General features: G+C 49.5%; 1 protein-coding gene across 7 annotated transcripts in view; it reads right to left on the bottom strand.

Moving 5' to 3' along the window:
• Positions 1-25,427, bottom strand: part of Cops7b (COP9 signalosome subunit 7B) — a 157,378-nt gene that overhangs the window by 115,697 nt on the left and 16,254 nt on the right. For 4 of the 7 annotated variants that reach the window (XM_087209300.1, XM_087209298.1, XM_087209301.1 and 1 more), the window contains 2 exons: positions 25,129-25,234; positions 18,124-18,259 (listed from right to left, as the gene is read on the bottom strand). In XM_087209300.1, coding sequence (XP_087065426.1) covers positions 18,124-18,259; positions 25,129-25,234 — 242 coding nt within the window. Of the gene's footprint in view, positions 1-16,641; positions 18,260-25,128; positions 25,235-25,427 lie in introns of those variants that run through there. The other 3 variants (XM_004868057.4, XM_004868055.4, XM_087209296.1) reach the window with 1 other exon arrangement.

Genomic DNA, 25,427 nt, shown 5'->3' with positions numbered 1-25,427 from the left:
TGGTATTTACTACGAGACTCTCCCCAAACTCCCCAAGAATACAGAAGATGGGGGATGGCTGCCTCCCGGGTGTTACCAGAAAGAGCCTAGAAAGGACATGGCAGAGCTTTGCAAGCACATTGCATAGACCTTGAATGGTCCCATGCCTGGAATGTGCTGGGAGCTCTGTGGGTAGAAAAACATAGCTTGAAGAAGACTGCACCCTCCAGTAGGGGGCTGGCCATGGAACACACGTAGGGAATCACACAGGGACCTGCGAGAGCCTGGTTCAAGGGAGCGGCCCTGGACACAGCCTCGGGAGTCCTGGCCCCTGGAGAAGCTGCCCCTGTAGGAGACAGCTACATCTCACTCTGCCAACCCAGTGCCACCATTTGAAGTCGATTCATCATATTTCCTTGGCCCCATTCCATCTTCCCCAAATAATCTATTTATGGTTTGCCTTTCCAAATGTCGGTCAGCCACAGAAAAACAATTCGTGGATTACAAGGCCAGGAGTTTTCCAATTCCTCTGGCAGAAATGTTTCACACACACACACACACACACACAAACACACACACACAAAGAACTAAGTTGGCATTCCTGGGTTGACACATCAATCTCACAAGTCTGACTAATATGACTCTGTCCCAGAGAGCAGATGGACCTGGCAGGCCCAATCAGAACTAACCCATGCTTGACCACCACCATCCCTAACAGAAAGAACAGCTGACATTCCTGCGTGTGCACATGCGTGTGGCTTCAGTTCTTCAGGGTACATACCTAGGACCAGAATTTTGGGTCAAATGGCAACTCTATATTTCAAGGAAATACCAGGCTATTAGTGACTGCACCATTTTACATCCCAGCAGCATCTGAAGGCTGTCCAGTGTCTCCTTACCATCGCCAACACTTGTTAACTGTCCTTTAACTATAACCATTCCAGTGAGCAGGAAGTGATAGCTCACTGTGGTTGCTTTGTTTTGGTTTGTTTTATTACAGGGTCTCGCTAGGTCACTAAATTACCCAGACTAGACTCAAACTTAAATCCTCCTGCCTCAGCCTCCCAAGGTCTGGGCTTATAGGTGTGTACTGCCATGTCAGATTCTCATTGTGGTTTTTTTTATTTTTGTTTTTTGTTTTTTCTGGTACCAGGGATCAAACTCAGGACCTTGCGCTTTCAAGGCAGGCAGTGGCACCACTGGGCTAAATCCCCAGCTCTCATTATGATTTTGATTTGCACTATCCTATTGGCTAATGATGTCAAGCATGCTAGACTTTTGTACATCTTCTTTTCTATAGATATAAACATGGATAATCACATTGACTCAATGCCTCTCCCTACTAAATGGTTTTCTTTTAATTACTGAGTTCTAAGAGTTCTTTACATCGTCTAGATACCAGTTCTCCATCAGATATATAATTTGCACCGGGGATTTAGCTCAGTGGTTTCGCCACCTGATGCACAAGCGCAAGGACCCGAGTTCGATCCCCAGTACCAAAAAAGAAAAAGAAAAAGAAAAAACAGATATATAATTTGCTATTCTTCTCTCCCATTGGTGAGTTGTCTTTTCACTTTCTTGTTGGTATCTTTTCAAACAGAAATGCTTTTCACTTTGCTGAAGTATAAGTTACATATCTCTTCTGTGGCTGCCTGACATTTGGTGTCATGTGTCATGCCTAAGCAGCCATACCAAGTGCAGGGTGGCAAAGATTTACTACATGTGTTTTTCTAAGAATGTTACTGTTTGAACTCATATGTATGTCTACGACCCATTTGAGCTCATTTTTATCTATGATGTGAGGTAGGTGTGCTAACTTACTTTGTTGATTTGTTTGTTTGTTGAGCCTGTGGATGGCCAGCACCATTTGTTGAAAATACTGTTCTTGGGCCGGGGATTTAGCTCAGTGGTTTCGCCGCCTGCCGCACAAGCGCGAGGACCCAAGGTCAATCCCGGGTACCAAAAAAAAAAAAAATTGGAAAATACTACTCTTTCCCTCCTTGAGTTTTGGAACCCACAGGTCTGAGGTCAAGACCTGACGGAGGGACTCAGCCGTGACTCACTGGTGAAGTCTGCTGAGACTGCGAAGGTGCCAAGAGCAAGTGACCACGGAGAGGCCACACGCTGTCGCTGGCCACAGGCGCCGCGAAGCTAAGCAAGGCAGAAGGACGCTGAAAGCGGGCGGACTCGAGAGAAAGCCCTTCCCCCGCCAGTGTGCCTACAGCGCCCTCTACTGACAAAACTGCGCATCAGGCCAGCTGATAAAGGGCACCGGCTGCTTTTCTGAGTGGACAGGAAGAAAGGATTGGAGCTGATACACAACAGATCCATACTGTTACATAAGTATTACTGTACCTGAGAAAATGGGCCCAGAGTGGACAAGACAAGACATACCCTAGTAAATATTCATGTATGGAAGGGGACGGGACTGCAGGTGTAGTTCAATGGCACAGTATGTGCTTAGCAACTGCAAAACCTCAGCACCAAAAGGAAGAGGGGTCCCTTTAAGTATCGGGGGGAAAGAAGCATGCAACTTGTAAAGGACAAAAATGAGGTAATCGTCAGACCTTTCAACAGCACTGCTTTGCACAGGAAGAGAGAGGTGTGGCACGTCTAAGGGAGCGGATGCCAGCCAAGGATTTAATATCCCGGGAAACTGACCTCCAGGTTCGAAAGGAAGGACTTTCTATGTGGAGAACTCGGGACACTGCTGCCATGAACGCTTCCGAGAGACCTCACTAAAGATCAGCCTCGCCCTGCTGAAGGCGCACAGCCATTTCTGGGCAAACCGCGATTGTGGCGCTGGAAAGGAAGGAAGGGCCCGTGAAGGGCCACAGGGCTCGAAATACTGACGCAGAACAGCTGTGACAATTGGGGCGAGAACTCTGCAACTCTCTGCAGTTATTCTGGTGGGACAGCATTAGGATTATTATATCCTGTTTCACCATCATCCTCCGTGTCTTAAAAGGGTCTCAGTGTGGAAAAAAGGAGATACAGATGTAATGTCTTTTTGAAAGATTAAATACAAAACCTGTGATACTGAAATTTGAATTGAAAATAACAGCGTGAATCCCTAGGCATCGCATCTCCCGCTGTTGCTGTCCACCGAGACCGCCTGCCCAAAACGCCCCAGCCGGCCACAGGGAGCGCAGTGGAGTCCTGGGTGGCCGTAAGGGGCGCTTCACCCAAGCACATTCAGGGCTTCGTGGAGAAATGGCTGACTCCAGGTCTGAGAAGAAAATGTCCAAAAGGAGGCCATCTCAACACGTAGGACAGATACCACAGAGCTGTGCGACCCTGCTGGGTCCGAGGGACTCCGGAGCCACCTCCCCCCGACCAAGGGTGAGGCGATTTGAGCTTTGACCATAGTAACAATCGAAATGAATCCAGGCCCACGAAATATATTTAAATCCATGGGTTCGTAATGATGTTGAAAAGATGAGGGGCCGGGGATTTAGCTCAGTGGTTCCACCGCCTGCCTCACAAGCGCAAGGTCCTGAGTTTGATCCCCGGTACCAAAAAAGAAAAAAGAAAAAAGAAAACATGAGTTAGTCACCTCCAGAGGGTAGGTAATACGGGAGCAGCTTATTGTCCTGAAAGCCGGTGCACACAGGGAAAGAGGGAAGCATTTATTCTGTTTCTCCTGTATGAGTTGTCCTCTGAGTAAATGCACAAGAAATGGAAGGAAGCATCTGGTGATGAAGAATTCCAGCAAATAAATGAAGAAGAGATGACAGATTTAAAATGTCATCATTTGGTAGTGGTGGTGGCTGAGGTTCTTTCTATCACTTTATATAAAACACAGGTGCCACCTCCTTCATGTTTCCATCCTCTGCCTAATACTTGCAATCTACTGTCCCAAAGTCTGTTTACTTGTACATTGTGTGCAGTGACAAAATTAACACGCAATAAAAATCTGTATCCCAGTACAATGAAATACACACACACACACACACACACACACACACACACACATATATATACATTACCACTTTACACCTCCTGGTGAATTAACGGACGTGGGTAGTCGCCATCAATGGTACAAACACCCCAGAAGGAGAGACCCCTGGATGTCATGAACCCTCATGAAGAAACACCCCACCTCCTAGCACCTGCCAAGGAAACAAGCAGGTCTGATCAAGCCTCCAGATAGCTGACATCGAGCTGCCGCAGAGCACAGAGAAGCACAATGAACTCAACCCACGCAAACGCGATGGAAATGTTACAGTCAGCGGCCCGAGTTCTTCAGTAAATGAACTGAGAGGAAAAGAAAGGGATGAAGGGAGGAGAACCTGTACATGTTTTCTTTAAAAGCAAAAGATACTTTTTATGTTGGCAAAACTGAACCATAGTGTCTAGGGATGTACACTCAAGTCACAAAATTATGAAAGAACCAAGGTATGTAAAAGCCACGGGAGCAAGGGGCTGTGGACATGGCCAAAACCCTCTAGCTCTTGAGGCACAAGAGTATTTGGGGTGTTGGCTTTAAAATGCTTCATTCATCTGTACATCTGCTTTGTATATTTTGAGTCTCTATTCTATTTTAAATTAAAAAGTTAAAAACAAGGAATGTTTTTAAATTGGGTTTATTGCTGGGTGTGGTGGCACACACCTGTAATCTCTCCTCAGGAGGCTGAGGCAGGATCACAAGTTCGAGGCCAGACTGGGCAATTTAGCAAGACCCTGTCTCAAAACTAAAAAGCAAAAAGGGTAAGGATGCAGCTCAGTGGTAGAATGGCCCTAGGTTTGATTCCCCAGTATCGCCACCACTTCTTGTGAATCAATAAATATTTCAAAATTAAAAGCTTTTGAAAGGAAGATACAGAAGTACACACAGTTCTGCATACAACTGCAGATTTCAAGAGCTCTGCACAGCCCCGGGATGATGCGACCTCAGCATGGTGGGGCATGGCTGCCCTCTGCTGGTGATTTCTGGGTAGTACTTAGAAATCAGTTTTTTTGGTTTTTTTGGTTTTTTTGAAAAGCCGCGGGATAATCAGCATATAGAAACATTTACCTTCAGTGGCAACTCAAGAAATTCAAACTAAAACGCCAAGAAGATGCCGTCTTCCCTCAATCAGATGGGACAAAGTCCAGTGCTGCCCAGAGCCAGGGGCCAGGTGTCACCACAGGCCACACACAGAAAGAGGCCCCTTCGGCAGAGGCAGCTGGCTTGCGCAGCGGAAGGAGGCGAGGAGAAGTGAAAAGAATTAAGGTATGCTCTGTGAGCTGGTGAGGTCTTCTGGGAGTTTGGTTTTATACACCCGTGGCCTTAAAAATTCCAACTACTGGGGCCGGGGATTTAGCTCAGTGGTTCCACCGCCTGCCTCACAAGGGGAAGGAACCGAGTTCGATTCCCATACCAAAAAAAAAAAAAAAAATTCTAACTACTCTGAATCCCATTCCATTTCTAGTTTTTCTCAAAGAAACTATCCGACAATGCAGTGAAGAAATTATCGGCGGAAGATCAAGTCTCACATGCCCATGGTCTCAGGCAAGACGTTCCCCCTCCACTCGGTGCAGCGGCCGCCTTGGTTGCCTGAAACCCTTTCCCCCTGCCCTCCCTCCAGACTCCAGTACCAGGGGCAGTTTTGCCTTCCTTGTTTATCGTCTGTCCCCATTGGAACAAAAGCTCTGTGAAGTCAGGGGTGCCATCTGTTTCATTCGCAGCGCTCAGAACCGTGCCGATGTCACTCGTGGGACAAATGAACCCGTGGGCTTTAGGTTCAGGCGGAAGGTGGCTGGCGAAGAGGGGTGGTTTGGCCTCTGCCTGAGGCCACAGGTGCTGCCTAACTGGGACATTAGCTGTTGCTAAGAAGTGCGCACCGTTAGAGAAAAAAAGGAGCTCTCTGCTTGCAACACTTCAGCCCAATCCAGAGTGCACTGTCCACACCAAAGCAGGTTTCTGGTCCTCAGCATGAACTGAGTGTTGACAGCTGAATTCAGTTCTGACAGCACTCACCTGGAGTTAAGGGCAGCCCCGAAACACTGCCCCCATGTCACAGGACGGGGACGAGGGAGGGGGGTCCCCTCGCCACTCCACTCCCATTTGACGTGGCCACAAATTGGGTTCCCACAATCCCCTCAGGTTTGATAATTTGCTATAATTGCTCCAAGGACTTAGGAAAACACTTTACTATTACCAGTCTAGAATAAAGATCGTACAAGTATGAAGGATTTTTACAAATGAGAAGGGGAAGTGAGCAGAAGGAAGATGTGTTAGGTCTGTGGACTAACTCCTCACGAGGGATGCCATCATTATGTGCTGCAAACGTGCTAATGAACTTTTTTTTTTTTAATTAAAAAAGGTATGAATGAACAGCCACTGAAGAGGTACAGAGGATGCGGCCCAGCAGGTCCCCAACACAGGAGCTTCTGTCCCCATGGAGTTAGGGCCCTACACTCCCAGCACATGGGTGCATTCATCAATCCTGAAGCTCTCTGAACCCCTTGCTTTTGGGCTCCACGACACAGGCAGGACTGAGCATGTCACTGGGATTAACTCAGCCCCCTGGCCCTTGTCCCTCCCTGGAGGAAAGCTCTGACTCTCTTCCTGTATGGCTGTTTCCTATAGCAAACAAATACCAGCTGAAGGTGTCTGGGTGTCCACTAAGAGACACCTCATTGTGGGCTGGAGGTGTAGCAAGGTGAAAGAGCTCTTGCCTAGCATGCATGAGGCCTTGGGTTCCATCCCCAGCTCAGAGACAGAGACACAGACAGAGAGAGACTTAATTAGCATCAACTCATATATGGTAGAACGGAACGGATCATGAACAGTAGACATTCCTCTCACCGTATTACTCAGGAAATTATAATTTTAGGAGCTCTGTACCAGGAATGAAACAAAGTATATATCTCTTATTATACACAGTATCACAACAGACAAGAATAATAAGGGGACTCTGCCCTTACCCAGGTAGGGAGCCCTCTGAGGGAATGGAGAGCACAGAGACCCCCCAGCCTGTCTTGCTAGGCATCCCACCTGTGTCCCTCTGGACATCAGCATATGGCAGGGTTTCTCATCTTCAGCTCCATTTACATTTTGGACCAGGTAATTCCCTGATTCGGGGACTGTTCTGCACATGTATGTGTGGCTGCATCCACAGCCTCTACCCACTAGGTGCCAGTCACATACGCCTACCCATACCTGGTGATGCTAACCAGATCTTCTCCCAGGTCTGACAAGAGGACTAGTAACTAGAATATATAAAGAACTCTCAAGCTCGTAAATAAACAATCCAATTAGAAAATGGACCAAAGGCAGGAGCAGATATTTCACTAAAAAGGATCCAGAGATGACAAGAATACGAAAAGATGTTCAACATCACTATCCACTACGGAGATGCACATTAAAACCACAATGAGAGCCAGGGATTTAGCTCAGTGGTTCCGGCACCTGCCTTGCAAGCACAAGGTCCGGAGTTCAATCCCCGGTACCAAAAAAAAAAAAAAAACCACAATGAGCAGAGCATGATAACACATGCTTTTAATGCACTTAGAAGCTGAGACAGGAGGACCATTACTTTGTCCCAGCCTGGGCTACACAGCCAGTTCAAGGCCAGCCTGAGTTGTATCAAGACTCTGTTTGAGGGAGGCTTTTTTTTTTGGCACCGGAGATCGAACTCGGGTCCTTGTGCTTATGAGGCAGGCAGCGGAACCACTGAGCTACATCCCTGGCCCTCAAGACCCTGTTTGAAAAAAAAAAAAACCAACAAACAGACAAAACACAATGAGATACTGCAGCACACCTATCAGAATGGCTACACCAAACACTGGCAAGATATGAGAAGATGACTACTCATATACTGCTGGTGAGGATGGAATGTGATACAGCCATTTATCATGGACAGTTTCTTACAAAAATAAACATGCAACTGTGTTATGGCCTAGGAGTTGTGCTCCTGCACATTTATCCCAGAGAAATGAAGACTATGTTCACACCCAAAAAAACCCTGTGCACAAATGTTTACACCAGCTTTACTGATAATAGCCAAGACTAGAAAGAGTTCAGCTGTCCATCAGCAGTTGGTTAGAGACACAAGGTGCACCCATCCCATGGAATATGGCTCAGAAATACAGAGAAGCAAACTGTCCATACACACAACCACCTGGATGAATCTGCAGAGATTAGGCTGAGTGGGAAAAGCCAATTCCCAATGTTTACATAGCATAAGAGTCTGTTTTTAACTTTCTTGAAGAGGGAATTGATTCTTTGTTTTGTTTTTGTTTTGAAACAGGGTCTTAAATGTGTAGTTCGGGCTGGCCTTGAATTCACTATGTATCCCAGGCTGGCCTTGAACTCATGGCAATCCTCCTACCTCAGCCCCCCGAGTGCTGGGACTGCCAATGTGCGCCAACACACCCAGCTGAAAGATTGACTCTTGAAGTGAAAAAAGTCATAGAAATGGAGAGCAGGTTAGTGGTTGCCTTAGTAGAATCCTTGCCTAGCATGGGGGAGGCCCTGGGTTTGATCCTCAGCACCACAAAAAAGGGGATCCTCTTTAATAAATTGTGCTGGGAAAACTAGCTACTCATATGCAGAAGATTGAATCTAGACCCATATCTCTCACCATGTACTATATTAAAGTCAAAATGGATCAATGGTCTAAACAGAAACAATCTGTTAGCAGATAAAATCAGTGAAACTCTTGAAGACACAGGCATAGGCAAGGTCTTTTTGAACAAAATCCCATTTGTACAAGAAATATTGTAACATCAAGAATCAACAAATAGGGCCAGGGATTTAGCTCAGTGTTTCCACCACCTGCCTTTCAAGTGCAAGGACCTGAGTTCGATCCCCAGTACCAAAAAAAAAAAAAAAAAAGAATCAACAAACAGGGTCATGTCAAATTAAAAAGCCTCTGGACAGCAAAGGCAGTAACACAGGAAATAGACAACCTACAGAATGGGGAAAAAATTGCCAGCTATTCCTCAGATAGAGGACTAACATCTAAAATACATAAAGAACTTGGGCCAGGGATTTAGCAGCTCAGTGGTTCCGCTGCCTGCCCTGCAAGCGCAAGCACCTCAGTTCGATCCCTGGTACCAAAAAATTAAAATTTTATATATATATATATATATATATCTCTCAAAAAATCAGACTCCTCCAAATAAAAGCCCCAATCAAAAAATGGGCAACTGAAATGAATAGACACTTCTCAGATGAAGTACACATGGCCACTAATAAATACTTATACATGAAAAAATGGTCACTATCTCTGGCCATTTGAGAAATGCACATTAAAACAACACTGAGATTCTGTCTTAGTCCACAATGGCCATCATCAAGAAATCAAACAATAGGGCTGGGGATTTAGCTCAGTGGTTCTGCCGCCTGCCTCGAAAGCACAAGGTCCCAAGTTTGATCCCCAGTACAAAAAAAAAAGAGAGAACGAGAAAGAAAGAAATCAAGCAGTAACAAACACCTGCAAGGCTGTGAGGAAAAGGGAACACTTTTATATTGTTGGTGGGAATGTAAACTAGAACAACCATTAGGTAAATCAGTATGGTGATTCCTCAAAAAAACCCTAAAAATAGAAATTCCATTTGACACAGCTATTCTCCCTCTAGGTATCTTCCTGAAAGAGTTAAAGACATCATTTATTACTCTGATCCATGCATACCCATGTTTATAGCAGCACAATGCATAACACTTAAATCTTGGAAGCAGCCTTTATAGCCATCGACAGATGAATGGATTAAAATGTGGTTTTTATAAAAACGGATGCACCGAGACCACATTAAACGAAATAAACCAGACACACAAGCTTAAATATCACATTGTCTCTCTTATATGAGAAACCCAAAATATAAATGAAGAACAAAATAAAAGATAGATAAGAAGAAATAAGGAGATAGATCTTTTACAAAAGGGAAGGGGATCAGGCCGGGGAATTAGATCAGTGGTTCCGCGGCCTGCCGCCCAAGTGCAAGGTCCCGAGTTCGATCCCTGATACCAAAAAAAAAAAAAGAAGCAGATCAAGAGATGGAGGAAAGGGGAGGGAGGAGGGGAAGAGGATAAAAAAGAATGAAGATTTTTTTTGGTGCCGGGGATCCAACTCAGATCCTTGCACTTGCGCAGCAGGCGGCGAACCCACTGAGCTAAATCCCTGGCGCCTAACAAAGATGTTTTATGTACATCGACCAGCTCCCACAAGGAATGTCATCAATGTGTACTGCAAATGTGAACTAATGAAAAAGTAAAAATTGAAAAGTGGGGGACCCTTGTCACAGATAGGGTTATTATCTGGACTATGGTTGTGGATGCTCAAAACTGTAGGTGTGGTAAGACTGTACAGAACTTAAAATGTACATAAATAAATAAATCTGAATTTATCTGAATAAGATCTGGGGGTTGAATCAATGTCCATTTCCTGGCTGTCATGCTAATTTTGCAAAATGTTACCAATGAGGGAGGCTGAGCAAAATGTAGAAAGGGATTTCTCTGTATATTTTTCTTTTTTTGGTACTGGGGATTGAACTCAAGACCTTGCGCTTGTGAGGCAGGTGGCAGAACCACTGAGCTAAATCCCCAGCCCTCTCTGTATATTTCTTAAACCACAAATGTCTTTAAAAATTGTTGTAAAGCCTCCAGATATTGCCAAATGTCCTCATGGGCAAAACTGTCCCTGGTTAAAAATTACTGTCGCAGAAAGGCTGCGGCTTTGGAGGCATGCTCATGCGACTTGAGGACCCCTGTGCCCGGCCCGGGCGGGCTGGAAGGTGAACCTCAGGGCAAGAAGGAGTCACTTCATTCTGAAGGGATGCTGTGCAGGGCGGGGCTGAGCCTGAGAATGGGAGATGCACCTGGAAGATGACCCAGGAGTCCTAGGGGTGACCAGCATGGGGGGAGCTGGGCTGGGGGAGCCAAAGCATGGCTCTGGGGCTGCGGTGGAGAGGGGATCCACATGGACATGAGACAGTGCTGCCCTTCTGCATGCCAGGGAAGGCAGTGGCCGTCAGAGGTGCCAGGTACACATCCGGGTTACTTTCGGTACCGGGGGATCGAACTCCGGTCCTTGCACTTGCCCAGCAGGTGGCAAAACCACTGAGCTAAATCCCTGGCCTTGTATCCGGGTTACTTGTGTGAACTTCCACATGGAAATAGGTACTTTTTCTCAGGCTCACTTGCAATAAAAGAGAACCCTGGGAGGATTGGGGGTCCTGCTCAGTGGTAGAGCACAGGCTTAGCACGCACAAGGCCCTGGGTTTGACCCCCAGCACCTAGGAAACAACCTCACAACAAACTGGATGATCAGCTGCAGGAAAAGAATGACTGCACCAATCGATATACCCAAATGAAGGAACTTAAAAAAGAGTTGGTTGGGGCTGGGGATTTAGCTCAGTGGTTCCGGCGCCTGCCTTGCAAGCGCAAGGTCCCGAGTTCGATCCCCGGTACCGAAAAAAAAAAAAAAGAGCTGGCTGGGCATGGTGGCCCCTACCTGTAATCCCAGCTACTCAGAAGGCTGAAGCAGGAAGATCCTAAATCCAAGACCAGCCTGGACAACTTAGTGAGACCCTGTCCCCCAAATAAATACATAAATAAATATTTAAAAAGGGCTGGGGATGTAGCTCAGTGCAAGATCCTAGTATCAGAAGGAAAAAAAAAAAGAGGCAGCAAGTGGGGAGGCTGGGCAGAGCTCTCTGTTCCACGTGGTGGGCGTGTGCATGTGTGACGGTGGCACTGTGAAGACTCTGGTACCCTCTCTTGTCCCCCTGCCCTCCAGCAAGGCAGCTTCAGCCACACCGCGCTTCTTACAGTGAAGCCCAGAGAACCAACGGCCGTGACCCAGGAAAGACGAAGTGAGGTGAACACCTCAGTGTCTTTTCTAATCTAGCTTCATGTCACTCACTGTTGCTCTGCCACATTCTCCTCAACAGAAGTGTGTCATGAGGCAGGCCCTTACTTGAGGGGAGGGAAATTGGGCTGTGCCTTTTGTGGGAGTGCTCAAGATTTGGAGATGTTTTAAAAGTACCACACGGGAAGGTTTCACAATATAGTAACAAAGCAAAGAAATGCATGAATAGCTTGATGGAGCTGCCGACCCATATCTAGTCACAAGTCCAGAATCTGGGCTGGATCTCGGCCATCCCAGGTCCGCAGAGGTAGAGCAATGCCTGAACTTCAAATCCCACAGGTGAAGCTGGGCACGGTGGTGCACACCTGTAATCCCAACACTCTGGGAGGCTGAGGCAGAAGGATTACAAGTTCGAGTCCAGCCCAGGCAACTTAGCAAGACTCTGTCCAAAATGTTTTTTAAACGGGTTGGGTTACAGTCTAACATGAAGGTCCTGTTCATTCCCCAGTAACACACATAAACCAGACCCCACAGGAGAGTGGCTATGGGCTGGGCCAGGCAAGCTCACCACACAGCAGATCAGAACTTGTTTCCTAAGCAGTAAGACTGGAAGCTCCAGCTGAGCCATAGCTTTTTTTTTTTTTTTTTTTGAGAGAGGGTCTCACTATGTGGTCCAGGCTGACCTCAACTTGCATTGATCCTCCTGCCTCATCCTCCCGAGGGCTGGGATTAGAGGTGCACACTACCACACCCAATCCACACTTCTTATATTGCAGAATTGTGAGGTCCAGGGAGCTCCCAGGGCATGTCTAACCTATGTCTAACCTGTTCCTTCTCCATAGTAAGTGCCCGTGAACCAGCTGTCCTATCTGCCAGGCCTAAATCCACCCGGGCCACCCATGGAGAGCCAAGACTCTAACAAACAACTCTGGCAATGACAGGATGTTCTGGCAATGCCTAGAGTGAGCCCTGACATCGGCCAACTGGGAATCTGAATTGCAGAAGCCACCCTGCTCCCACCCCGGTGCAAACTGGCTGCTGCTGTTCCTGTGGGACACGGGGCAAGGGGAGGCTGCTCAGGGTAACAAGCATGAGCAGAACAAGGTGTGGCTCACTGGGCAATGGGTGGGCAGAGGCAGGTTTTGTGCTGTTTGCCAGGCGGATGGGCGGCGGTGGGGGGGGGACACGCAGAGGACACGCACGAGGCCCAGGAGCAGGTGGGTGGCATGACAGCTGGGACAGCAGCAGTCCCGTGGGAGAGCTCTTCTTGCCAGAGCCATCAGCTGTGTCACTGGCCAGGCTTAACACGTTCTGCACCAGGGGCATGTCACACAAGCCACTTGAGTGGGAAGGCAGTGGCGTTTTTACTGAAATCACCACTTAGTCACTGGATTTAAATACACTGGCATTTTTATCATGGCAAGGAAGCATTCTTCTTAGTTTAGGGTGATGTGCCTAATTCATGTGACCGACCCTTATGTGTCTAATTTTATAAAATTATTTTCATCTATATTCATAAGACTAAGAGAGTTTGTTGGATTTTGCTAATAGAGCTCAACTAAAAGCTTTCTTAGTTTTCCATTTGTTTTTCTTTATTAGAACATTTATTGGGGGCAATCATTCTCAACAAGAAACACTCCTTTGGAGGAAGAAACTATTCCTCTTGGAAATTCTGGAGAACCATTTTCTGTTTAAATAGGGAAATGGTTGGGCATGGTAGTTCACTTGTAATCCCAGCACTTGGGAGGCTGAGGCAGGAGGGCCACATGGTGAGTTCAAGGTCAGCCTGAGCTGCGTGGTGAGCAGTAGACCATGCAACAGTACTCTGGGCCGGTATCCCCTCCCCCAAGCTCTGCTCGCAGCTGAAGGGAAAGTCAGGCACTTGGGGAAGACCTGCACAGGGACCCGGAGCTCCTGCCCCTGCTCCGTGCCCACCTTTCTCCCCATGGATGCGTGTCTCCTGGGAAGCTGCCGTGTCCAGATGTCGAGTTAAGGGGACGCAAGGGATGAGCCAGTGGGAAGGCCCTGAGTCCGGCTAGCTCCCTGCTCTCCATTTCAAACTTCACTTCATGAAGGCTGATTTTTAGGGTCTGATGATTTAAGGTCTTGGGGCACTGTTCCTGCTGGAGGCCTTCCAGTGCTCAGGTAGTTTCCACTTTACCTGTATTCGCTCCCATCTATCCCTTCTGGCTCACTAGTCGTCAGGAAGTGACTGGACTATGATGGAAGAGCACAGAGCTGTCACTTTTGAGTATTTCTCAGGCCTCGTTACACGTGGGGAAATGTTCTGAATTCAGTGGCTTTACCTTGGAGCCTTTCCGTGCCACTGCCGGAATTCACTCTTCTCCCTTATCTCAGGTCCGGCCCCAGCCTGCCTTGCGAGCAGCTTCTCTTGGCTTGTGTAGTCGATCTTGACTTGGGTGTCTATGTGACTGTGGGGAAGATGGACAAGTCTTTCTCATCCTTCGTTGTCTAGATGTTGGCTGTAAACTCATGGTTGCTGAGAAGTCACGCCCCGTCATCTCCTGTCCTTCTCTGCCCACAGGTGAGGTGGCAGGCAAGGTCGATCCACAATTGAATCTCTTCCCATCTCATCTCCTCGGAAAGCACTAGAGGTTCTTCTAAGGGCTTGGAGAACCCACTTTTAGAATCTACCCAAGAAATGAAGTGTCTGTGGAGGGAAGGAGTTTTAAAAGGGCTGGCATGGGTCCTTTTTTATACTGAAGGTTTCTATTTATTCCTGGACCTTGCAGGGAAGGCCCCTGCATCATTCTCCTGTGAAGTTTTACTTTTTTTTGGTACCGGGGATCGAACTCGGGACCTTGCGCTTGTGAGGCAGGCGCCGGAACCACTGAGCTAAATCCCCAGCCCTCCATTCTTTTTTTTTTTTGGTACCGGGGATCGAACTTGGGTCCTTGTGCTTGTGCAGCAGGTGGTGAAACCACTGAGCTAAATCCCCAGCCCGCCAGTCCCATTCTTAAGGAAGATGTAGCTCTAGCCCCGATAGTCAGACCCAATCCTCCCTTTTTATAGCTTTGTTACCATCCATCTAGTGTCACAAGGTCAGGGCACAGACAACCTACTTGGCGACATTAGGCTTAAAGATCCACTTACTTCCCTAAGGCTGATATAAAGGAGTTGCAAAAAGCAAGTTACAATAAGATACATATTTCAGCCTACCACCTCAGGCATAACTGCAAGGCTTACTGAGGAAACAAGTGCTCATGGCTGCACACAGGTTGAGCCCGACTACCCACACGTGCTGCACCTGACACACACACCAGGAGTACGGCAACAGGCTCTTCGGGACCGGTAAAAACCAACCACCTGCTGCATTTTTAAAAAAAATTTGAAGCATCAGGCTGTTAGAATAATGACTTTAAGTATAAAAACTGGAATGCTTGGCTTGGTTTCAGGCAACCCAGCACCTCAGCTATGCATGCAGCACCATGTGCAGTTTGCCCTCTGCTTCTTTGATCATCACCCCACTTCCTGTAACCGAAGTCTGGGAGGACAGGGGAGCCCTGCCGTCAGTGGCGGCCTTCTCAGATCTGGGATTGGAGACAGAAAAGCCTGTACTCTTGACCACTGCCCCAGGTTGCCCACCCTGGCTGAAAGAGTACAGAGCAGAAGGGGCTTCAGAAGGCAGAAGTACAGGCCATGGAAACGGCCTGGAGAAGGAAAAAGGGCGAAAGCATAAGGTGTACTCATGCCAATTCCCGCCGATGAATGCCAATGTGCACTGAAGAGAGTGGCCCAGGTCGGCCCACAGGCACTTACCCGGCAGGCTCTGTTTACACGGCAGTGCCCCTTTCTGCACCTAGGGCGTTCACTGTTGAGGAGGTCACTTTTTTTTTTGGTACTGAGGATTGAACTTGGGACCTTGCGCTTGCAATGCAGGTGCTGGAACCACTGAGCTAATTCCCCGGCCCAAGGAGGTCACTTCTAAAGCGGCACGGTCGGGCCCTATCTCAGACCTGAGCTCACGGGTCCATGTCGGGTGGGAGCCATACAGCTGGGGCCAGGGCTCTGCTACACCAGTCCCAAGGGAGCAAAGAGCATTCCACCTGGGCCACTGTCCCGAAACGCCAGAAGCCCCTGCCCCATGCTCTCCACCTCCTTATCAAGCAGATGAGTCTGGGAAGCAGAGGCCGAGATGGGTGTGCGTCGGGGGAGGGGGAGGGGAGCTCACGTGAAAGAAAGTGGAGCCCTCGGAGGATAAGCAGAGGGTGAGGCAACAAGGATCTGCCCGAGAACAGCCTCGAAACTAGTCGCACCAAGCAGATGGCAAGACATGCAAGTCAGGATCTGAGAGTCCTTATTTTGTCACGGTCATCTGGACTTTTCAGCTCTGAGTCTGTGTTTCCTCACAGGTAGAAAGGAAGATGGTAATAGCACTCACCTTACCGAGCCCCAGAGACTGGGCGAATGACTGCACACGGAGACCCTCTGTAAAGTACTTTGCCAATGTGCTGCTACTGTCACCATTATCTTCAAGGAAACGGCAGCACAGTGGAGAAAATGACCCCAAGGCTTGTTAGGCCCTTGGGGCGGGCAAACAACAAATGGCCATGCACAGCACACAGGCCGAGCCACGTTCTTCTGCTCACCAAGGGATGTAACAAGGATGACAGGCAGCTTGCCGAGAGGGACTGTGCCTGCCTTGGGCCTACAAAGAACAGTTCATGAGGCTGGGAGATGTTCAGCCTCTCTTGGGGTTTATGAGAAATACACATTTCCCAGAACTTCCCCCAAAACGTGTCTAAGTCTTACAGCAGAGGAGCTGGTGGAGAAATCAGTGTGGACACAGGCTTCCTCCCCCAAGGCTTTCTGGAGACCTTAATAACGAACTTCCAATGAGGAATGGCTTACAGGGAGCGAGCGCCACTTTTATTTAATAACAGGACCCCTTTTCCATAGAGCATCTGACCAGAGGATTCATGAAACATATTTTGGGAATTAAATTTAACTCTCCTGGCCATGGTGTTAGAACAGCCACATGAGCCATGTGGAAGAGAAACAAGAATACTTTAAACATTCAATCAGTGGCAGGCAGCTACTGAACACTTTCAAAAAAGGAAAAGCCCACTTTTCAAACACAGTATTGATAGCATCACGGTTCCCTAAACCACCTTGCTCCCCGCCCACTCCCACCAGCTATGCAGCCCCACACTCCACAGTCACATAGATCAAATCTACACTTTTATTTTTTGTTCTAAAATGTGCTTTTTCCTCAATGAACTTTAATTCAGTCCAGGACCTCTACCTCCCCTTATAAAAACAAAAGAAAACGCACACACATACACACATGCCACCCTCCAACCAGGTGAAAAATCCCCGGCGATTAGTCTGTAACAAATATTGACACAAGGGGGGAAAAAGCATGTTGAAATGTATTAGAATCAACCTGTACAAAAAAAAATTAAAATATAACCTGAAACTGTTCAAGTTTAGAAAGTCTAGTCAAGTCCTTTCTCTGGCCAGGAGTACATGGTCATCAGGGCTCTGGGTCACCAGCCAAGGAGGGCAGAGGGAAGAGACAGAAGCAGCGAGTCTTTCACCATCCCTGCCCAGGGGCAGCCGGAGCCTAAGACCCTGGGAGCACACTGACAGCCTGGCCGGGGCAGGGGACCCACGACCACAGGAGGCTGAGCAGTCAGAGGGAGCAGGATGCGCGCTACCAGAGCACACGGGGGACACACAGCAGCCTCCGTCCGCTCAGACACAGGTCGGCCAACCCGCGGCCACTAGCAAGGGATTGAGCTGGGCTCAAGAGGCTGAAAACCCGCAGGTTTAGTAAACAGCCCAGCACCACATCCCTCTGCATGGACTGGAACTGCCAGTAGGGAAAGGCAGAGAGGGAAGCAGGGCAAGTGGGTGCCTGGCCAGAGGGCGCCTGCTCCATGGTGGAAACTGAGTACGCGGACAGGTGGAGAAGCCCCTCCTGGCGCAGGGAGAGCCCGGTGTGCTCATCCCCATGGGCTGGTTAAAGGCGCCCCAGCTCAGCACCAGCCCGACCAAAGGACACAGAGCAAAACAATGACCAGGAGGGAGACCAGCCTCACACACAGAGGAAGGTCCTCCTGGAGGGGACAGCAGTGCCCGCCCGGTAAGGATGGCATCCGTGGAGCCCCTGAGTCTGAAGGGACCAGGATAGGAGGGCGTGGGGGGCAATGGTTTCCCGGAACAGTGCCCATGGGTGGGGTGCGCTGGTGAGGCGTGGGCAGGTCTGGAACTCATTGCAGGTAGAGGGGAGGAAACAGCCCACGGTGGCCCTCCCCACCGGACCCAGGCCTGGTGAGTGCCAGCTGCCCCGGCTGGCCCTAGTGGCGGCTGGAGACCAGACCTTTCACTTTGGACATCTTCTTGGTGGGCTGCCTCTGCTCCACATGTGGTGGGCACTCCCGCTCGGCCAGCTGCTGCTCCATTTCCTGAGCCGAGGAGGATGCGGTGGCCTTCAGCGTCTTCTTGATGTTGGTAACCTGGAGGGAGAAACACAATTGGGGTGCTCAGCTGGAGGGCACCCCAAACTCACTGGTTCTCACTGCAATGAGGGCCTCACAGAGCAGCAGCCAAAATGTGCTGAGAAAATCGGAGATGATCTTCAGAAATCTAGCTGAGGAGAAACAGAGGAATGAGTCCAGTAAATGTGCACAAATGATGCTTTCTTGGTTAAAACGGAAGACATGGGCTATGTGGCAAAGAGGTACCACACAGAAGGTGAAAAAAGTATTAAAATGTCCTTAGAAATAGGAAGGGCAACTCAAGCTATTCCACTAACTATACTCAGCTAACTGCTGTTCCAGTGTTAACACTACAATGGTTTCCCAAGAACTTGGGAATACAGCTCCACAAACTCTCCTCGAATAAACTACTAGAGGATGAACTTCCGCCACCTAAGTGACAAAAGAAAATGCAGGAAAAGAACTGCCAAGTGCTATCACCACTTCTCCCCATTTGCTGCTTTTTTCAGTTATACATAGAGTAGGGGCTCAGAAATACCCAGCCACCATTTTTCCTGTCACACATTATCTTGGTGTGTCATGAGTGTGCGACCTCTGCTAAGCGAGCTCCCAGGGGCTTCTCAGTACTCATGGGAACAGCCTGCTGCATGGCCTCTGCACACTTTGCAAACACCTGGGAAGGCGTGGTTCTAGAAGGGACCTTTTTTTTTTGGTACCGGGGATCGAACTCGTGTCCTTGCGCTTGCGAGGCAGGTGACAGAACCACTGGGCTAAATCCCCGGCCCCCAAGAAGGGACCTTTTCAAAGGGGCTGATGTCACACAGAATCAGTGTGGTATACAGGCTGAGAGCCTGGAACACAAGAGCTTCTCATTTCAGTTTTTCAGATTTTGGAGTATCTGCATCAACTTCACCAATGCTAGAAATTCTTGACATGTCAGAGCATTTCTGATTTTTTGGATGCTCAACCAGCCCTGTTCTAACGGCTCTGTATACCACTGCTGCTCAGCTCGCTGCAAGGAAGAAGTGGAGGAAAAGAAGGTAGAGAAAGGAGGTGGTAGGGAAGAGATGTTCAGTCAAATAAATATTAGAATTTTTAAAAGAATCATTAGGAGGAAGAAAGAAGAGAAGGCAGGTGCAGACAGGACATCTGCTGGTGAGAAAGTAAAGGCTCCCCAGGTGGACAGGCCCCACACCTGGAAGTAGCAGGTCTGGTTTTCTCCAGAGTGAAAGGCAGCTGGATGGATCAAACTTTGCAAGTGTGAATGGCAGGAGCCTGTGACTGCCCCAAAGCAGACACCAAACAATGGCTCTGCTAGGGACAAAGCTAGGTTCCAAGAGGGCAGAATCACAATCAAGCCCGTGGATGGGGCGGGGGGGCGCTGGTGTCGCTGTCACTTTGAGATGAGGGAAACATCCACAGCCCCAGCTGCTGTACCTGACCAACGCTGACACCCTGTCAGGAGAGCTGGAGGGTCTGTGGGCTGGGACAGGGGTCCAGAGTGCAGCTGAGGTCCCGTCTGGGAAGAGCACTCTGGGAAGACAGCCCCTGGCCAGAACACCTCGCTGCTTCAGGGTCTCGGCTGGGCAGCCGGCGAGTGGAGAACATGGAGAGAGAGGACCGTTCTCCACTCTCCCTTCATGAGAGATGCTTGTTACTGCTTGCTTACTTAACTGCAAGGCCTATTTTGATGGCCTGAGAAGAGAGACTAAGGAATGTGATTTCTAGAAGGTGCACATCTGGAATCCCAGCACTCTGGGAGGCTGAGACAGGAGGAGTGCAAGTTTGAGCCCAGCCTGGGCAACTTAGCAAGACCCTGTGTCAAAATAGGGATGGGACATAGCTCAGTACAAAGACCCTGAGTTCAATCCCAGTACTGCTGCAAAAAAGTGGTTTCCTCAGTATCGCTTTTCTCCATCCAAGTACTAACCAGGCCCGAGCCTGCTTAGCTGCCGAGATCAGAGAGATCGGGCACGTTCTGGGTGGTGCGGTCGTAGACAGTGTCGCTGTTCTCTAAAACAACACTCTGAGGGTTCTCCAATCTGATGTGCTTTCTAATAGTGGGAGGAAGACTAATTTAAAATCTTAATAAGAGGAGCTACATGACTTAAGTCTGTTTCTTTTCTGGCATGGCAGTTACCTCTGACTCCCACAGTGTGAGAGGGACCTGAAACCGAACAGTTTCCTTACACAGGGCCTCCCTGCAGCCCAGGGCACTGGCACCTTGGCCCTGCTTCTGCAGAGGACCAACTCGGCCTCCGCTCTGTTAGGCCATCTGTCCCCACCGAGACCGCAGGCTCCCCGTGCAACGTGAGCCCACTGGGAAGCCTGATTCAGGGTCCAGCAAAGGGCTCTGACCAGGAAGGTGGACAGAAGTCAGCTCCCTGCAGTGCCGGGTACTTCTACTTCCCTTCTGCAGAAAGTACCCTCTCGAGGAGCTACTATTTGGGGTGCCCAGTGACCGCAGCATGTAAGAGAGAGGAAGGAGGCACCTGGCTCTTTCTGTAGTGCAAACAGCACTCAGGAGCCAGCCCCTCTCTCCCCTGCCCCAACACACACTAAGCCACACTTGTCCCTACACCACACATGGAAACAACCATCTTTTTTCTTCATCTGGTTTTTTTTTTGGTTTGTTTTGGTTTTCTGCCGTGCTGGGGATTGAACTAGGGCCTTGTACATGCTAGACAAGCATTCTAGTTCTGAGCCACATGCCCAGCCCTTTTTATTAATTTTTTAATTTAAGACAGGATCTCACTAAGTTGCCCACACTGGCCTTGAACTTGTGACCCTCCTGCCTCAGCCTCCCAAGCAGCTGCGATGGCAGGCGAGCACCACCATGACCACCAAAAGCAGTCACTTCATCTCTGCTTTTCAGCCTCTCAGGGGCCCGATTCCAGCCTTGGCAAAGCCTCTCCGGCAGGGCCCCTGACTTTCACACATGCTTCAGGCCCACGCTGACCGGTACCCCACCCGCACAGGCCTGGCAGTGCCCTCACTCTGACTGCCCTGCCTGCCCTTGGGTCTCCTCCACGGCCCGGGTGTCTGTGCCTCACTCTCCTGTGATTCCACCGACTCGTCTGAGGCCTCGGAAGCAAACGGACACCTGCGGTGGGAGGGAGGCCTTGTGCACAGCCATCTCCTATGCCCAAGGAAGGAGGTTTCCTCCTCCACAAAGACCAGGCCCCACCAGGAGAGTGCATGGCCATAAACTGGGCTCGGGGACACAAGGGCCTTGCTCAAGACAGCTGTACTGTGGGCATTTTTAAACACGCACGCGTAAGGCAGACGCCTGAGCCAACAACAGACCCTCAGCAGACGCGGAGAGTGAGAGGCCCATCCCTTCTGCAGGAGCTGGGCCACCTCAGTGCAGACAGCTCCTTCTGGGACCCGAGACTGGCTTCTGTGAGGTCTGCCAACCAAGCCTGCTTCGGCCTCACACATTCCGAGATGTCTAACTCTTCCTCTCCAGAGGCCCCTCAGCCGGCACCAAGCATCCCCTCAGACATGTCTTCTCCAGCCTAATCAGACCCAGCCCCTTCTGATGTCCTTCCTTAGGTGCCCTGGCCTGCAGTCTATCCCTGTCCCTCCTGCCCCCAGGGGACCTAGGGTTTGTCCAGCTCTTCAAAACACAAGTCTCAGGAATTTTTCTGTGTGATTGCACCTACTAGCAAACATGCAGCCTGGCTTGCTGGGTGTGGTGGTACACCCCTGTAATCCCAGCACTCGGGAGGCTGAGGCAGAAGGGTTGCCATGAGTTCAAGGCTGGCCTGGGCCACACAGTGATACCCTGTCTCACAAAGGGGCGGGGGTTGAACAAAAAGAGAGAGAAGGGCTGCCCGGGGCAGCTGAGGGACACAGGAAAGGCAGAGAACAGAAAAGAGAGCTCACAGCTGGAAAAGTGACACAAAGCAAGGAACCAGAGATGGAGAGAACCCTCCCAGGAGCAGCCAGGAGGTGCTGTGACAGCACCACACCCCAGGTTTGTCACTAACTTAACTATAGGACTCTATACAATGGCAAACAGAGCTATGTTTCCTTTATTACCCAAGAGAGCAAAAAGAACACAGCCTATTTTGTAAATGAACAATAGCTACCTATTAACATTCCACCGAACACCAGGCACAAGCACTTTCAAATACAAAGAAAAATACACTCCAAAATCAAATGTAAATAAAGAGCTGTGTGAGCGGCAATGAATCGTTCTTCCCTTCCAGCATGCTGGCTCAGAAATAATGCAACAACTCTTGCTGTTAGCATTCTACCTCCCTAGGCAGCTGGAATTATCCAAGCAATATGCTGTTGTAGGGAGGATTAAAGGAGAGGCTATTCCCCGGCGGTCTGTGGTACGGTCTACTTCACATGCAGGGAAGGCTTCAGAAGGTACAACTCACCAGAACAAGCTGTCACAGATCTGGGAAGAAAATATTGCTTTCCCCTCTGAGAACAGTAACGTTATTTAAAGATAAAGCTGCATGTGGTAGCGCATGCGTCTGGGAGGCTGAGGCAGGAAGACCACAAGTTTGAGCCCAACCTGGGCAACTTAGCAATTTAGTGAGACCCTGCATCAAAAAAAATTTTTTAAAGTGGAGGGGATAAAAAAAGAAACAAGCGGGCCAGGGATTTAGCTCAGTGGTTTCGCCGCCTGCTGTGCAAGTGCAAGGACCCAAGTTTGATCCTGGCACCAAAGAAAAAACAAAACAAAACAAAACAAAAAAACTCACTGGGCCGGGGATTTAGCTCAGTGGTTCTGCCGCCTGCCCTGCAAACACAAGGACCTGAATTCGATCCCCAGTACCAAAAAAAAAGTACATGAAACCCTGATTTGGACAGCAAAAATAATACAATGAGAAAAAAGAAACAAGCTCTAGTATGTACATGTACCCATTCCCCAAGATTACTGTAAACTGCATATACTGCAAAAATGCACTAATAAAAATTTCCTTAAGATAAAGAAAAGGGCTGGGGAGTGGCTCAGCGCCACAAGACAGAGGGAGGGAGGGATGGAGAGAGGGAAAGAAAAGATGACCAGCTCAGATGAGAAAGCCTAAGTCAGGCCACGCTAACAGAAGCAGAAACACAAGCAAGACACGCACACTGACCTTGCTCTCTGCAGACTCATTTGCCTTCTCAAGCATTCGGTGAGCACCTCCCGTGTGCCTCACGCTGGGGAAGTCGGCCCCTATGCCTGGCACCAGCTCGGGCACTGACTGACTGGAAGCAACATGGCTCTGAGCTCCACTCTCTCCCGCTGTAGGGGTCTGTTTCAAGACTTCCAGAAGACTACCAGTCTAGAGATGATCCTCATGGTGGGGAAGGCAGCCTTGACCTTTTCCTCAAAATTTTTTCTCAAAGTAAGGCCTTAGCGCCACCTGGTGGCACCATCAGGCTCCGCCGGCAGAGGAGGGCCCATTTTCCACAGGCACCCATAGCAGACATGCAGCAGCTGGCTCGGTCTTAAAAGCCAGGATTTAGAGTCCACCCTGCGATAAGCAGCAGCCAAGTGCCTGCAGTAACTCCATGCACATCTGCCTTTCTTTTGTCAGATGTCATTTGTCACCCAAAGCAATGTGAACAATTCAAACTGTACTGTTCATCTTTGCTCAGGACCCCGGTGGTGCCAACAACCCCTCTCTCACCTGCCACAGTCAGCACAGTCCAGCATGACAGCACCCGGGCAGTGACCAGGCTGCTCTGCGCCCCCAGCTGGGAAGGAGGCTTTACACTGGCTTCCTCTAACCAGCCTGCTTTCCCTGGTGTTCTCCGGGGAATAAACAGAACGGAGAGCTGTCAGCCCTCCCCATTTGCTTGGCCCTCCAGCCTGAGCTGGGTGGCCATCCCCAGGAAGGGCTGCACAGCTCCCTGAGAAGCAGGGAGCTCCCTTTCCCAGCTATCTCTGCCTTTGCTCATGCTGCATGCAGCTCCTCCTTCCTGGCCAGAAGGGAAAACGGACCCTAAGTGTGAGGCCACGCAGCATCTATACATGGGGGCGGCACAGAGAGGTCCACAGAAGCGGCCTGTGCCAATCTGAGCACCTCCAACAGGCTGAGCACAGGGCCTGCAGCTGGCCTCACAAAGAAAAATAAGAGACAGGTTTGACTTAAACTCTCACAAATCCCTCTCGAAAGGCACAGCTTCTCCTTTCTGGTAGTCCTTACCTGGGATTCCGGCCTCTCTGCCACACCCCGGGGCACCAATACCCGAAACCCCTCGAGCCCAGCATACTAGAAGAGGGCTTCTGATGGTGAGAACCACCAAGGGCCATGGAAACCAAACTCACATCCTCTTCTCTTCATTTCTTCCACTGGCCTTTTCTCTTCTTACATGAAACATCATGCGTTTACAAAGGTTATAATACATATACACACAATTTGGAGAAGAACAAAAGCAGCACTAAGCACCTACCATCCACGTAAGCAGCACAGCTTTACCAGGGCCTTGAAGTCCGTGTGCACTGTCACCTGCACCCTCCTTCCACTCAGCTGTGTGCACGTGCACGCACAGTGGTGGGTGGGAACCCAGGGCCTCCTGCATGTAAACAAGCGCTCTACCACTGAGCTACACCATCAGCCCCACGTCTATCCTTTTTGAAGGCCCATCTTCAAATTCATCTTCTCTCTCTCCTCAGGTGCAGAGTGCATGGGAACTGAGGAATTACAACCTGCTCTGCAACCCAACCTGCTTGCCCTCTGCTAAGCAGGAATCCGAAGGGAGACAGAGAGGACCAAGGGCAGCAGCTGCAGCCTGCAGACCCCTCTATCCACACCGAGCCTGATGCCTATCTGGATCCACGTGGCTCAGCCACACCAAGACTCGTGTGACAAAAACAAAAACCACTGCAAAGGCACAGCCAGGAGCACCCAGAGAGGCACGTGGCACCCCTTCCTCACCTCTGCCTCCACCTGCTGCTGCGTGCGGTGGTGGTTCTCTTTGTACTGGTTGGCTCTCAGAACCTGCTGCTCGATGCCTAGCAGGACCGCTTCACAGCCATCGCACCTGCAACACAGAAAACCAGCCCTGAGCCTCGGAGAGACCCAGAGCTTTGCCCCAGTGCGGGCACCGCACCCCCTCAGCCCTCCCCGCACCTTACGGGCCATCCCTTAAACCCTCAGCCCTCGCTCCTGCCCTCCTTCCAGATGACAAGCCTGTCTAGACAGAGTGCCGGACCTGTGGGGACAAATGGTGCTTG

The sequence above is a fragment of the Heterocephalus glaber genome, unplaced genomic scaffold (genome assembly GCF_053883595.1).
Source record: "Heterocephalus glaber isolate CG9 unplaced genomic scaffold, H.glaber_assembly_v1.0 deba00001004, whole genome shotgun sequence".
Lineage (NCBI taxonomy): Eukaryota > Metazoa > Chordata > Mammalia > Rodentia > Bathyergidae > Heterocephalus > Heterocephalus glaber.
The sequence above is the reverse complement of the archived record's forward strand: the minus strand, read 5'-3'. Positions and strand labels throughout refer to the sequence as shown.